Genomic DNA, 16,053 nt, shown 5'->3' on the forward strand with positions numbered 1-16,053 from the left:
GGACTCCGATAAGGAAGCCCTTATTCACAAGGACTTCCATATCCATGTAGGCTGCCATCGGCCAAGCAGCCTGAGAGAAACAGTGGGGTTAAAGATGATTTAACATCTGCTGGCATTGGGTCCATTCAGACCACTGGGCTGCTGAGTCCCAGCTTCATGCTCTGTCTACCACAGGTTTAGAAGCATCAGAGCCAGATGCTCATGCCCTGAGCCTACGGCCGGCCTGCCTGCGTGCCTGCCTGCTGCCTGCCTGCCTGCCTGCCTGCTGCCTGCCTGCCTGCTGCCTGCCTGCCTGCCTGCCTGCCTGCTGCCTGCCTGCCTGCCTGCCTGCTGCCTGCCTGCCTGCTGCCTGCCTGCCTGCTGCCTGCCTGCTGCCTGCCTGCCTGCTGCCTGCCTGCCTGCCTGCCTGCTGCCTGCCTGCCTGCCTGCCTGCTGCCTGCCTGCTGCCTGCCTGCCTGCCTGCCTGCCTGCTGCCTGCCTGCCTGCCTGCCTGCCTGCTGCCTGCCTGCCTGCCTGCCTGCTGCCTGCCTGCCTGCTGCCTGCTGCCTGCCTCCCTGCCTGCCTCCCTGCCTGCCTCCCTGCCTGCCTCCCTGCCTGCCTCCCTCCCTGCCTGCTGCCTGCCTGCCTGCTGCCTACCTGCCTGCCTGCCTGCTGCCTGCCTGCCTGCCTGCTGCCTGCCTGCCTGCCTGCTGCCTGCCTGCCTGCTGCCTGCCTGCCTTCCCTTGTTTTATCACTATTTGTCAGGGGCTGGAGAGAGAGGGCTGGAGAAATGGCTCAGAGGTTTGAGTCACTTGCATGAAGGCCTGAAAATCTGATTTCCGTGGCCCATCCCACCAGGTAGCAAGAGAAAAGCCACCCTGAGAATTGTCCTCTGATCTCCACACATGTGCTTGTGCACTTGTGGCCTGAGATACTTATTAAAACCATGAGTGTGCTGGCCTCTAACGCAGAGACTCTGCTTCTGTGCATGGGAACAAGGGTCACATCGCAAAGGCATATGGTAGAGAGGGGCCTCGGGCTGCGTGCTCTGGGGAGCATTGCTTCAGAATGCCTGTATCCTTTTTGAAGCAGATACTAGCTCTGCCTTGCTTGGTAAGCTCTTGGGAAGAACTGTCGCCCAAGATGTCGCCCAAGGCAGGATGAAGGAGGTGAGGTCACGCTGTAGGGACCACGCATAAAGCACTTCCTAGAGCTCTGCCCTTTGGAAGCCTGAGTTTCCTGTTGGTTCTGAGTTTCCTGTTGGTGGCTTGAGAAGCACACGTTGACCTTCCCGGTCTGCAAGCCAAGTAGACTCGCCATTGGCTGTCCCCTGTTAGCGTCAGGGGTCTTCCCTGCCTGTCAGGTCTGTAGGAGAGCCATCTCCTTGTTTCTCCAGCACCTCAGAGGCTGCCTGCATTCCTGGCTCACGGCCCTTCCTCTCCCTCACAGCCACGCTGATGTCTTCCATGACCCTGGTGCCTCTCCCTTTCCTAAGTTCTTAACCAGGTTGCTTTGTCAGTTCTCTGAGGCTATGGCGAATACCTCATGAAACAGCTCAAGGGAGGAGCAGTCCGACCTATTGCAAAAGGCCGCAGTCCACCCAGCCAGCCCCATTGCTCCCAGGCCTATGATGAGTCAGAACACCATGGGAAGGCTGCGGGCGTGAAAGCAGCAGACAGACAAACGTCAGCGTAAGTGCAGGACACCTCTCTGTGGCCTGCCCCAGTGGTCTGCCTCTTCTGAGGGCCCTGCCTCCCGGCGGTCCATTCAGCTGTGACTTCATCTCACTACCTTCCTCTGGCCTCCACATATGGGCTCAGCATAGCTACACACACATGCTCACATATGTACACACAAATAGCACTCATACCCAAATGAGGTTGTTCTTAGCATTAACATCCCTGGAGTTTGTTGAAAATGCAGGTTTTGAACCTTTGGTCCCACACTGCTGTGTTCCAAATTGGTTGCTGGCGTTGCCCCAGGTATGCACACCAGTGTGTGTAAAGCTGTCCCAGCATCTTCCCTTTCCCATCTCAGAGGTAATGGCAATGGCTTAGAAGGCCGGACTGCACGTGGGGCCTAGAGCTGTAAGGACCAGCACATACATACATACATACATACATACATACATACATACATACACATTCATTCATACATATATACTCTTCATGAGGGAGCAGAGAGGAACCAGAGTGAAGGTGTTTGTGTGCCATTGTAAGTCATAAACTACAAGCACAGTCTTAACTTTCCTATTGACTCCATTTAATTTGGGGAAAACTACCTCTGCTTTCTCTATAAATTCTATTTTTAGAATGAGTTAATAAATAAATTCTATTTTTAAATCCGAGTTTAACAACAGAAACATTTAAACCCATACAGGTGATCTCTTAAGTTCTCTTCCCTGTGACCCGACCTAAATTCCTCTTTTCATAGGTGGCCAGGAGCAGAATGGCACACAGTCCAGTATCGTGGTAGACATGCGTGAGTTTCGGAGCGAGCTCCCGTCTCTTATCCATCGGCGGGGCATTGACATAGAGCCAGTGACTCTGGAGGTGGGTGATTACATCCTGACACCTGAGCTGTGTGTGGAACGCAAAAGTGTGAGCGACCTGATTGGCTCGCTGCACAGTGGCCGCCTGTACAGCCAGTGCCTAGCCATGTCACGCTACTACCGGAGGCCTGTGCTGCTCATTGAGTTTGACCCGAGCAAGCCCTTCTCCCTGGCACCACGAGGTAGCTTCTTCCAGGAGATGAGCAGCAGTGACGTGAGCTCCAAGCTCACCCTCCTCACCTTGCACTTCCCGCGCCTGCGGCTGCTCTGGTGCCCCTCACCCCACGCCACAGCTGAGCTGTTTGAGGAGCTGAAGCAGAACAAACCACAGCCTGACGCAGCCACAGCCATGGCCATCACCGCAGACTCAGAAACACTGCCTGAGTCGGACAGGTATAACCCTGGCCCCCAAGACTTCGTGCTGAAGATGCCTGGGATCAACGCCAAGAACTGTCGCTCCCTGATGAATCAAGTGAAGAACATCGCGGAGCTGGCCACCCTGTCCCTGGAGCGCCTCACAGGCATCCTGGGGCACTCAGGAAATGCCAAGCAGCTGCACGACTTCCTGCACACTGCCTATGCAGACGTGGTGTCCAAAGGCAGAGTGAGGAAGTGACTGCTCGCTATTGATCATTTGCATAGCAATTCATTCTTCCCCAGGGCGATCGGTGACTGTAATTCTGTCTCCCCGGTGTTTGTCTAGAAGCCTGGATCCCCCCTCCCCCATCCCACCCCCACCCCCACCCCCACCCCCTGGGCTCTGTGCTGAGGTGCGTACCCGCCTTCCCTTGCTGGCTCTTGCCTCTCAGTAAGGTGTGGTGAGATCTTGCCCCTTGAAGCAAACAGCCTATGTTTGCTTTTCAGGCTGGTAAAAGTACTCTTTCCTGGTCCTGACACCCGCCAGGGCTTGGTAGCCTGAGGCAGGGCTGCTGTTCCTTATGTGCTTCTTCACCTCACACACACAGAGACAAAATTAGGCCTCTAGTCTCCTGGTCACCAGGTATATGTAACATGTACTGTTACTTGGTTGGTTAAGCCAGAGTTTTTAACAGAATTAATTGCTTATGGACAAGATTTGATGAGGTAATAAAGGGCTCCTCAGAATTCTTGGTTTCTCAGTGTTTAGCCTCCAAATTCCTATTCTAAGTCCAAATGACAGGTCTAAGTGTCCCCCACCTCACTGGTGTAAGATGCCGAGACTGTACCAGAAGTACGCCATCTCTGCCCTGCCCGTGGTCCTGTCCTAACTACTTCTTGCCTGAGTGAGCCAGGTGCTATCTACATGTGGCTTTCTCTCCTTCTTACTAAAGGATTGTAGATAAATGGATAAATCAGCACAGATAACACATAAGAATGCAGAAGGAATACACAGGTGTTTAAAGACCCACAAACCAATCTCATGATTGATTCCGACTGGATTTCTGTGTTAAAATGGGATTCGTCACATCGTTATGCTGTTTGTAGACTGTGACACTTAAGCATTAGCTGTTTATGTATTCAGTGGCAAGCAGTAAAGTTTCTTCCTCAAGAGCTAATGCCTCATGAATTCTAGCTCGCCCCATGGTTAACTGTCCCATCGGTGTCAGCCATCTGTGGCTGAACTGATGAGAAAATGGACCTTGTAACAAAAATACTGTCTCCTCCAACTTTAACAAAAGCACTCTAAGCTGAATGTGTTGGCATCTTGATTATTGGGACTTAGCAGCACAGTTGTCCCTCAGTATCCATGGGACATTCCTTCCGGGACCTTCTCTGATGATACAGCCTGTGCATCCTGCAGTCCGTCAATGCTGTTTGCGTATAACCTCTGCCTGTCCCCCTGTGAACTTCAGACCATCTCTAGGTGGCTCACAGTGACTGTGTCAGGACAGGTGGTAGTGGCCTGTCTGTCCCCTGTGCTCCTCAATGACAGGAAAAGAGCCTGCGTGTTTAGAAGAGATTCGGTTGTTCCTCTGTTTCCACCCCTTGGTTAGTTAAACCCAAGGGTAGAGAGGACATCCCCTGAGCATCCTGTCCAGAGCCCCATAATCAAGGACTATGGAGCCATAGAAAACAGGGGAAAGATAAAGCAGTAAGCTTGTGATGGAAAGGGGTCTAAGCTACTTGTTTCAACCCAGGATTAAAAATGTATTTGCATTCTGAACCAGGACAGAACTGCCTGGAGTCGCACTGGACGGTGTGGTCGTTCCCAGCGCGTGAGCACAGACGGCCACTTCCACTTAGAGTAGCGGTTCCCTTCCTCCATGGAACTCTGCCTGCCTTTTCTGTTGTTTTGTTCCATAAAACAGAAATCTTAACTTAGCACATGCTATGATGCGTGTTTCATTCGAGTTAAAATTTCAAAGCTCTTCTGGACAGTGTTTTAAACAGTCCTTGTTACCTAGTGCAGCAGCCTGTAACCCACAGGCTTCCGTGTCCGTCAGCTCAAGTGAGCTGCTCACTGGGACACCGCTGACTGGGGCTTCTGTTGCCTCGCATCCTCCTCAGCTCACCGCCTCGCACATTGCCAGGCTTGGAGGACTTCCCACACAGCTAGCCATTGTTTGGTTTCCTCAGACTTTTTTGTTTTTTTTACACATTTTGGAATCTTACTTTGTTTCCCAGTAGCATTTTGCTACCTTTGATGGTGTTGTTGTTGTTGTTGTTGTTGTTGTTGTTATAAATTATAAATATTGATAAGCTCCTAACTTTTAAAAGCTAGGTCAGCATTGTGGTTACAAGCTGTTTACATAGAGATAGAGCCTTGGTTATAAGAAATTATCCTGGGGCTAGAGAGATGGCTCAGTGGTTAAGAGCACAGACTGCTCTTCCAAAGGTCCTGAGTTCAAATCCCAGCAACCACATGGTGACTCACAACCATCTGTAACGAGATCTGACGCCCTCTTCTGGAGTGTCTGAAGACAGCTACAGTGTACTTACATATAATAAATAAATAAATCTTTAAAAAAAAAAAAGATGAATTTACTTGCTTAAATCCTAGCACCTCTCTTGGTATTCTTAAAACTATATGAGGAGATAATCCTTCTTAATAGTAGCGATCAAGGATAGCCTGGTGGCCCACAGCCCAACTAATCCCAGCTCTAGGGAGACAGAGGCAGGTGGGTCTCTGTGACTTTAAGGCTAGCCTGCTCTATATAGTGAGTTCCAAGCTAGCCAGGGCTATGTAGTAAGACTTGTCTCAAAAACAAACAAATATATGTGGTGGCCATCAGCACTCAGTAGTCCTGACTCCCTTTGGTGAACAAACGCTCTCTAGACAGTAGGCCTGCCTGCAGTGTTTGAGAGCCCTGTGGTGTGATCTCCAGGTCAGAGGGGACAAGAAATGCTTTCATCCAGCCCCCACCAGGTCAGGAACTCCAGGTCTGCCTTGCTGAGATGCAGGGACTTCTCGAGGAGGGAGGCTCAGTTCTGGACTTGGTGAGGAGGGAGGCTGAGTTCTGGACTTGGTGAGGAGGGAGGCTGAGTTCTGGACTTCATGAGGAGGGAGGCTGAGTTCTGGACTTCCCTTTTGCTTCTCCAGTGGATTTGATGTCACACTGCCTTGGGGAACCTGATGAGGGAAATTCTCCATTAGTTTAGTTTAACTTTAAAATGTCCCCTCAAAAGAATTTTAAGAAAAAGATGACAGTGCAACCAGGCTTTGACAAGAATTGTCACTTTCCTTGGTTATTTTGCTCTCATTTTGATATTTCCTGTCTGATCTGAGCACACAGTTGTCCATCTTCTTCAGCAGGCGCTTGGTAGTACGTACCTTTGGGCTGTTGGAGGACTGTTTCTTTTTGTTGTTTCAATGTATGGTTCCATAAGCCAAGATCTGGTAAAAGGGAGAGAAAACTGAAATATATTTACTTGTAATGTGTGTGTGGGGGGGGGCGGTTATTTATCATCTTCCTTGGCTTTCTGGGCAAAGTAAAACTTTCAGTGTGGTGCACAGTCAGAGGGCAGGCACATGCTGCCAGGATGCACCATTACACGCTGAAGGTGTTCAGTGTGCAGAATAGAGGGCTGACACGGGTCTGCTCTGAGTTGCTGCTTCTGCCTGGCTCTCAGTCACACACTCTCTGTGTCATCAATGTGATGTCCTTGGCTGTTCCTTCCTAACATGCTGTGACATCTCCTTAACCGAAGACACTAGGGAAGAAGAGCTGTCGTCCTTTGAAAATAGCAGCTTGTTGAGAACAGCAAGCAAGGCGTCCGGGGCGTCCAACAAAGGGGGCTCTATCCCTTTTGACTCACGAGTTGGAAGAGGGAAATTGTTCTTTTGATAGCACAGGAATTTATTATTATTTCATAAGCAAGTTTAATTATCCTTTGAATTGGGTCACCACAGTGGTGTCCCCATTGCTGCCTGGGCTTTGAATGTCCGTGCACAGCCCTTTCTAGTGTCCAGGAGACTGGTTATTTTTCAGAGTTGTATCCTCTGAATAAAGACTGGCAAACTATTGAACCATTTCTTCACATTGACCACTTGTGCCTTATCTCATTTAATCCCCAGCATGAAGTCACGCAGGTGCCACAGACCTTTGTGGTGACAGCTGTGGCCGGAGAGCTTAAACAGTTTGCCCACCACTGTTATTCACAGAACCACGATTTCAAGCCCACGTGGTCTGACTTCAGAGGCCATGATAAAGCATGAGTGTGGGAAGGTTCCCGGGGAAGGGACTGTCTGGGGGTCGGGGGAATAGTGTGGGCGTCCATTTTCATTCCTATAGTTCCAAATACCCTAAGGGAAAGTCAGATGAGCGTGTTTCCCAGTCAAGATCGAGCATGCAGATCTGGGCAGAGGACAGAGGCCCCCTCAGACGTTGAAGGGCTAGGCACCTTCTGCTGGTTGTTTAGGAAGACAGTCTTGTACTTATATTTTTAAAAAGGAGAGAGATTTTTCTAGCTGTGTCAGCGCTTGCCTGTGTTCTGAGCACTAGCACTCAGGACTGAGTGAGGCAGGAGGATGTTGGAATTCAAGACCAGCCTAAGCTGTATGCGGATTCACTTGTAGCAAGTGATAACAGTACTGTTGGTTCTTGCCCAGGAACTGGAAGGGTTGCTGGGCACCTCTGAGCCAGCTCTGTGTGTTGGTGAATTACTTCTGCATAACTCTCCAAGTGTTTGATTTATTTTTAACCCAGTCTTCACTCCTTTCTTATTAGTTCAATTACATAAAAAACCAGGACTCAGTGTTCGGTCTGGAGAGATAGCTCAGCGGTTAAGAGAATTGGCTGCTCTTGCAAAGGACCCCAGTTTGGTTTCCAGCACCCCCATGGTGGCTCACAACCATCTGAAACTCCGGTTCCAGAGGATCCAAACACCCTCTTCAAGTACCAGACACACACACACACACACACACTCAGTGCACATATGTTCTTTTAGGCAAGACACTAATGCATATAAAAGTAAATAACTTTTTTTAAAAAAAAAAAATATTTTCTTATACAATACAACCACAGTGTTTTCTCCATCCACTCTTAGAAACTCCCCTGTTTCCTCTTCAGAAAAGAGATGGCCTCCTAAGAGACGACAGCCAAACATGATAAAACAAGGTACAATTAGACACAGCAAAAGCCCTCATATCGAGCCTGGACAAGGCAACCCAGCTGGAGGTAGAGCCCAAAAGCAGGCAAAAGAGTCAAAGACACACCCACTCCCCTCGCAGGAGTTGATATATGGCCATAACACATACACGGAAGACCTGGTGCAGACCCTTACAGCCCCCAGGCTTGCCATCTTAATCTCTATGAGCCACATGAGCCCTGCTTTCTGGATTCAGTGGGCCTGTTGTCCGGGGTCCTCCATCCTCTCCGATTCCACAGGGTTCATCCACTGCCAGAGGCAACCTCTCCGATGACCACTGGACACAACACCAGGAGGAGCAGGATATCGTTAGGAGTTGCTTCATTGATTTTGGTTGTTTTACAGGTTCTGCCCTAGATCTCAGAGCTCCCCAGGTCAGGAGAGGTGGATTCAGTGAGCGAGAGCATTTGCTCCCCAGTGAGATACCGGGATTCAGACATCCCCAGCACCCCAGCAGCAGCTGGGCGTTCTCAGCTTGTAGCCTCTGTGTGGCTGAGTGGAGATGAGTCCCAGAACTCACTCATGAGCCATCCTATCATGATGGTGAGCTTCAGGCCCAGTGAAAGACCCTGTCTCAAAAACACAGGGAAGCAATGGGAAAGCAGCACTGTGTCTTCCCTTGGCTTGTACGTCCGAGTTCATGGACACGCATATATACATCAGTTTCCTTAAACTTTTTGTCTGCTCTTTGGGAATTTCACATCATATACCCCAATCCCACTCATCTCTCCTCTCCTGCTCACCCTGCACTCTGGAAACCTCCCCCACAACAGAGAAAAAGAAAGCAGTGTGTCTCCACAGTATATATACCCTTCTGTCCACACTTCTTTGCTTGGAATTGTGTGCATTGTGTTGGTCTAGTTCAAGGCCTCTGACTTGTGCTACACTATAAAGACTGGAACCTCACTGGGAGTCCTCTCGGATATTCTCTTATTGTAAGACCAGGTCCTTCACACACTCCAGCAGAGTCATCCATGGGGTGGAGAGGGTGGGTGCTCCTGCTCTCACACCCCAGGGCTGGCCCACCAGCAAGTCCCATCCCCTACCTCCCACCCCCACCTCTATCCCTACTCTGCTACCCCCAGGCAACCAGAACCAGCCCTACCCTGCTGCCCAGGTAAGCTACAGGACCTGCAGCCAGTGAGGGATATAGCCAGTTACCCCATTCTCATGACCTAGAAGCCAGTTCTTTTGCCTGTCATAGGTGGCCAGGGCATAGAGGGAGGACATCTCTCCTCATCTGGACCTTGTCTGACAGCAGACAAGAGGCAGGGCTGGCTCTCCTGAGCTCACATCCTCACCCTCAGGACAGCTCACCTGTGACTCCCAAATGCAGGGCCATCTCTACTGAAATCCTAGCACCTCGGAGGTAGAAGCAGGAAGACCAGGAATTGGGTGTCATCCCCAGCTGCATACTGAGTTAGTTCCACACCACCCTGGGCAATGTCTGGAAACAGCATAAAAACAAATGAAGCTGAATTTGAAATGGAAAGGAACTAACACTGAGTACTCACTCTCTGAGGGTCTCTTAAATCTCCAAAAGATCTTTTAAAAGTCAAACCACAGAAGTACGTGTAGAGGTTGCCCACTCCACAGCACATCTTCCTTCTGCTTTCTGACTACCCTGGGGGAGTGGGAGGCAGAGTGGAAACCCCTTCCAGAATCACTGCAACAGGGTCAGCAACGGAAAATGGGGGTCACAACTGAATTGAGGGTTCAGGAACTAAAAGAAGGGCTGAAGAAGCATCATGCACTGGGGAGGAAAGCATGTGCTACAAGAGGTGTCCTGAGTTCAAATCCCAAGTACCCACGTAAGAAGCCAGGCATGGTTGTACATTCCTGGAATCCCAGCACAGAGGTGGAGCTCAGCGGCAGATGCCACCTCAAGGCGTTAAGACTGAGAGCACCAGAGAAGACTCCTGGTGGCTGGCGTCCTGCTCTGTGACACACACAGGGGCAGTCTGTGTAGCAAAATGCCTAGGGAAAGGCTAAATCTAAATGATGTCCAGTTTTAAGCCTGAACTCAAGAGATGATAATATCTAATGAAGATAAAACAAGTCTGGAAAGGGTCTGTTCCCCGACCCCATGGGAAAGACAATTCTAAATTGATTATTTGATTGTAATTCAGACAGGAAACAGTGTCATATGGAGACGTAGTAGATTAAAGCAATGTTGAGGGCCTCTAAGGAACCATAGAGCTTTAGAAAATGGCTCCGTCTAGAGGAGGGGGGAACTGAATCAGCTGTGATGCTAGAAAGCAGAGTGTGCTGGTCACCTTACACTGCAACCAGAGGAGGCCATTGTGGGTGACAGGCATGGAGAACCCAGGGGGGCAGCCCGGGAGACTGAGAAACTGTGGAACGGATGAAGGCCAGGGAGGAGAGTCAGCTAGCATCAGAGAGAAGGTAGCCTTGCTAGCTGGTGACCAAGATGAAGGAGGAGAAGAGCTGACTAAAGGGAAGAAGACGCTGGGCCACCGAGATGGCTCAGCAGGTGAGGATGCTTTCAGGTAAGTCTGATGCCTGAGTTCAGTCACCATGCTCCACACGGGAGAAGGGAAGAAGAACCAGCTTCTGCAAGTTGTCCCCCAAACCCCACATGGACACCGTGGCTTGAATGCAATGATGCAAGCATACACAGGCACATACACATACACACACACACACACACACACACACACACACACTGAATAAATGTGCTGAGAATGGGATTGGGTAGAGGAAAAATAAAGAGGATTTTGCTTTTCTAGCTTGTCGCACCTACAGAAAGCCTGTCTGAGTTGTCTCTTCTAAAGACCGTCATTTATGTTCTCATGTTTACCCCTAACCTGGGAGGGAACTGGCAGCCCCAGTAAGGGAGGGTGAGCTCCTTTCTCCTGCCTGCTGCTTTGTAACAGCATTGCTGTTTACCTCTGTGGTCTGTGGGTGCTGGAAGATGACACAGATCAGCCTGGAACCCCTTTACATATGGAACCCAGCCTTATAGGTTTATTACTATTACTTAAAACCTCTTTCTGAAAACCTAAGAAATCAAAATGTATGCTGGCCACTGTCACCTGGGAGCTGAAAGCCACCATTCAGCAGCTGGGAGAGGAGTTTTATTTTGGTGGTGTTGAGAGCACTGTAACTGGGGCAGCTGGGTTGCTATGGTGACTGGGTCTCAAAACAGAGCCCTGTGCTTCCACACATCCACACAGCAGATGAATCTCAGGTTGGCATGGTCCTGACACTCATCCTCACTGAAGCATCCCCAAACTCCCATCAGACTCGTGGAAGGGAAACTTGGGATCAGGGCCTAAAAAGCACTGGTTAAAAAATTGCAGCTTGGGCTTTTTTGAGCTGGGTCTTCTAGGTCCTCACACTCCTGAAAACCATCGGCTCACAGCCTGAAGCTCTCCCTTGCGGGAGGCTTGTAGCCTGGGGAACGTTCATCCCGGAAGCAAGTGTGATTAATTGCTCCAGTGCTGACAGAGTCTGAAAACTGAGACCCAGACCACATTCTTGTCACTAATAGATGGGATGAGGGTGGGGCGGATGAGGGTGAGACGCTACCGAGGCTCCAGCAGCTGCTCTGTCTGGGGCAGCACCCCCAGGTCACTGCACACCCACGATCATCGCTACTATTGGCAAGAGCCAGGGTCTGCCATCAGCCCATCAGTGGATTGTGACAAGAAGACTCCTGTCAGTTCAGGGAGATGGGTGGAACTGTAGACAGTTGGTTTTTTGTTTGTTTGTTTGTTTGTTTGTTTGCTTGGTTGGTTGGTTGGTTGGTTGGTTGGTTGGTTGGTTGGTTGCTTTTAAGAAGCCGTACTGAGGCAAATATTCCTTTTCTCTCATCTGAGGAATCTGGACTTCTTAAAAAAAAAAAAAGAATTAATTAAACTCTAAATATATGTGGCATGGCAGTAGACAGGGAAGAAGACCTGCGGCGGGGAAAAGGCGAGACAGACACAGGAAGGCAATTGCGAGTGAATGTGAGCAAAGGACTATGATATGTATGAAAACGCCGTGATGAAACCTAACATTTTCACTGACTAAAACAGAACGAAGGGAAAGGTGCTGGTACTTTCGCGGGGAGAGGGTGGGCGGGAACAGACACTGCGTTTGAGGTGTGCTCTGAGCAGACCTCGGCGCCCACGCTGTCCTTCCAGGTCTCGACAGTAGGGGTCCCCATTGAGTCGCGCGTCTTACACTAAGCTGGGGTACTGGGCTCTAAGGATGGCGACGCTTTGAATAGGGCGTATCTGCCTCTGGTTCTTGCCTAAGCCTGACATGGGAAGCGGGGTAAAAAAAAAAAAAGAAGGAGAATCCTGACTTGCAGCATGACTCATTATGAACAAACGGAGGGCAGACTCGCTGCCTCTTATCGGAGCCCCAGTACACCCCGGGGACAAGCCTGAGTCAGACCAGAAGCCCTGAGTCTGGTCGGTCAGAGAGTATAGTACCCCTTGAGGGAGAAATATATTTAGGGGAAGTGGTACGAATTTCTTAAGGTTGTCGGCAACTTCAAGTTAAACCCTGGGCTTCTGGGAGAAGTCAAATCCCTCAAAACTAAGAAGCCTCTTGATTGAAGATCAAAATTGGCCACCCCCGCAAAGACACCAAGAATAGGTAAAAAGGTTTGTGACCTTAGAAGCACACGCACGTTCTATGACACACGTACCTAAAACCATCAGCTGTGCACTTTACGGCATAGAAACCCGACCAGTGATTTTGGGTTTTGTTTTGTTTTGTTGTTGTTGTTTTGTTTTTTGGATTTGGTTTTTTTCGAGACGGTTTCTCTGTATAGCCCTGGTTGTCCTGGAACTCACTCTGTAGACCAGGCTGGCCTCGAACTCGGAAATCTGCCTGCCTCTGCCTCCCAGAGTGCTGGGATTACAGGCATGCACCACCACCACCCAGCTGTGACTTTTGTTCCAATTGTACTGGTTTTGTTTTTGAGACAGTCCAAGCTAGTCTCAAACGCAAAAATCTTCCTATAGCAGCCTCCTGAGTGCTAAGATAGAAGTGGACCGCCACACTAAACTTGAATGGTATTTGTTTTGTTTTGTTTTAAGAAGAAACAGAGTTAGCCACGCCTGGTGAAGCAGACCTGCAAACCCAGCCACTCAGGAAAAATAAAAAGTAACTGGGCTGGAGAGTAAGTTTGGGGCCAACCTGGGCAACTGGGTGAGACGATCCCAAAAGGCAAGGTAAAAAGAGGGCTGTGTAGATGTAACTTATTAGTGTTTTCCTGGTATGCCCATGACCCAGTGGCTCAGATAGACCACAGACACACAGACAGACAGACAGTTTAGTGGAGGAAAAAGCAGCTATCCCACATATTCAATTCGTTGTGATCTCCCGGGGGCTCCTTATTTGCCCGTCTGTAGGGATTAGTTGCTTATATTTAGTGAAGACACAGAAGTGAGCAGTACAGGGCACCACAGCACAGGGCTGAGCAACAAACCCTCTGGAAGGGCAGCTGCTGCAGGCTCTGCTCACCTTTACCCAGCTCCCTGTTCACTGGCCTGGGGGGAGTGGACGCCAGGGTATCCGGTGAGCGAGGATTGGCGGGGGCTCTGGAGAAGGCGTGGGTAGGAATCTTAGGTTGCAATGGAAAAACTTGAGTGTACCCCGCCCTCCCCTCCCCAGTGAAAGCAAGTTGGTCAAGTCTGCAGCCTGAGTGCACGTAAGGGCTTCTGTCACCTCTGCTTGCAAAACACACACACGAAATGACTAACCACTTGGAGGTGTGCACACTAGCAAGCTGATTAAATTAGGGGGAAATGAACACATATGCACTTAAAATGGCAAAAAAAAATGCATCTTTCCAGGTGGAGTTAATCAAAAGCACTCGGCCTCAGAAGTAGGATGTCCCAGATTTTTTTTTCATGTAAATATCTTCGATTGGAAAAATATGAGCATGTGCCTACACATGGGCTTGCTTATGAGCTTCTAAAAATATGTATGGCTTTTCTGCCTTCTAAAGCACCTTCAATGGATAGTAAAGAGACTTTTTCTTTTTTTCTAAATAGGCATTTTCTTGGGGACACCTGCTTCTGACAGCTAACCCTATGAGAAAGGTTTTTACTGCTTTCAGTTTAAACAGTTTACCTTACCCCAAAGGCTTAATTATTTCCTTCATTCTTCTCGCCCTGGCATTCCCCTACACTGGGGCATTGAGCGCCTCAGGCCCACTGATGTCCAGCAAGGCCATCCTCTGCCATATACGTGGCTGGAGCCATGGGTCCCTCCATGTATACTCTCTGGTTGGTGGTCCATTCCCCGGGAGCTCCCAGGGGTGGGGGGAGGTCCGGCCAGTTGACACTGTTGCTCCCTCCATGGGGCTGCAAACCCCCCCTCAGCTCCCTCAGTCCCTTCTCCAACTCCTCCATCACAGACCCTGTGCTCAGTCCAATGTTTGGCTGCGAGCATCTGCCTCTGTATTTGTCAGGTTCTCAGGCAGAGCCTCTCAGGAGACAACCATATCAGGCTTCTGTCAGCAAGCACTTCCCAGCATCCACTATAGCGTCCAGGTTTGATAACTGTATATGGGATTGATACCCAGGTGGAACAGTCTCTGGATGGCCTTTCCTTCAGTTTCTGCTCCACACTTTGGCTCCATATTTCTTCCTGTGACTATTTTGTTCTCCCTTCCAAGAAGGACCAAAGTTCCCACACTCTGGTTTTTCTTCTTGAGCTTCATGTGATCTGTGAATTGTATCTTCGGTATTCTGAGCTTCTGGGATAATATCTACTTATCAGTGTGTGCGTACAATGTGTGTTCTTTTATGAGTTACCTCATTCAGGATGATATTTTCAAGTTACATCCATTTGCCTGCGAATTTCATAAAGTCATTATTTTTCATAGCTGAGTAGTATTCTATTATGTAAATGCACCATATTTTCTGTATCCATTCTTCTATTGAGGGACATCTGGGTTGTTTCCAGCTTCTGGCTATTATAAATAAGGCTGCTATGGACATAGTGGAGCATGTGTCCTTATTACATGTTGAAGCATCTTTTGTGTATATGCCCAGGAGTGCTATAGCTTGGTTCTCAGGTAGTAAGTACTATGTCCAATTTTATGAAGAACCACCAGACTGATTTCCAGAGTGGTTGTACAAGCTTACAATCCCACCAGCAATGCGTGATTGATTATATGGTCAATTTTGGAGACGGTACTATGAGGTGCTGAGGAGAAGGTATATTCTTTTGTTTTAGGATGAAATGTTCTACAGATATCTGTTAAATCCATTTGGTTCATAACTTCTGTTAGTTTCACTGTGTCTCTTTTTAGTTTCTGTTTCCATTGATGAAAGTGGAATGTTGAAGTCCTCCACATTTATTGTGTGGGGTGCAGTGTGTGCTTTGAGCTGGAGTAAAGTTTCTTTTATGAATGTGGGTGCCCTTGAATTTGGAGCATAGTGCTCAGAATTGAGAGTTCTTGGTAGATTTTTCCTTTGATGAGTATGAAGTGTCCTTCCTTGTTCTTTTTGGTAACTTTTGGCTGAAAGTTTATTTTATTCAATATTAGAATGGCTACTCCAGCTTGTTTCTTGCTACCATTTGCTTGGAAAATTGTTTTCCAGCCCTTTACTCTGAGGTAGTGTCTGTCTTTGACACTGAGGTGTGTTTCCTGTGTGCAGCAACAAGTTGTGTCCTGTTTACATAGCCAGTATGTTAGTCTACATCTTTTTATTGGGGGAAATTGAGTACATTGATGTTAAGAGATATTAAGGAATATTGATTGTTGCTTCCTGTTATTTTTATGTTTTCATGTTTTGGGTTTATTGAAAGATTACTTTCTTGCTTTTTTATCCTTTGTAGGACTGGATTTGAGGAAAGATATTGTGTATATTTGGTTTTGTCATGGAATGAATGTCTTGGTTTCTTCATCTATAATAATTGAGAGTTTTGCTGGGTATAGTAGCCTCAGGTTGGCATTTTTGTTCTCTTAGGCTCTGTATAAC

At 48.7% G+C, this 16,053-nt stretch overlaps 1 protein-coding gene across 1 annotated transcript in view; it reads left to right on the top strand.

Moving 5' to 3' along the window:
- Ercc4 (ERCC excision repair 4, endonuclease catalytic subunit) overlaps window positions 1-4,060 on the top strand; it is a 38,836-nt gene extending 34,776 nt beyond the window's left edge. Inside the window, exon 11 of the mRNA XM_052194987.1 lies at window positions 2,413-4,060. Coding sequence (XP_052050947.1) covers window positions 2,413-3,146 — 734 coding nt within the window. The 3' untranslated portion in view covers window positions 3,147-4,060. The remainder of the gene's footprint in view (window positions 1-2,412) is intronic.
- Window positions 4,061-16,053: the final 11,993 nt, after the last annotated feature.

The sequence above is a fragment of the Apodemus sylvaticus genome, chromosome 10, assembly GCF_947179515.1.
Source record: "Apodemus sylvaticus chromosome 10, mApoSyl1.1, whole genome shotgun sequence".
Lineage (NCBI taxonomy): Eukaryota > Metazoa > Chordata > Mammalia > Rodentia > Muridae > Apodemus > Apodemus sylvaticus.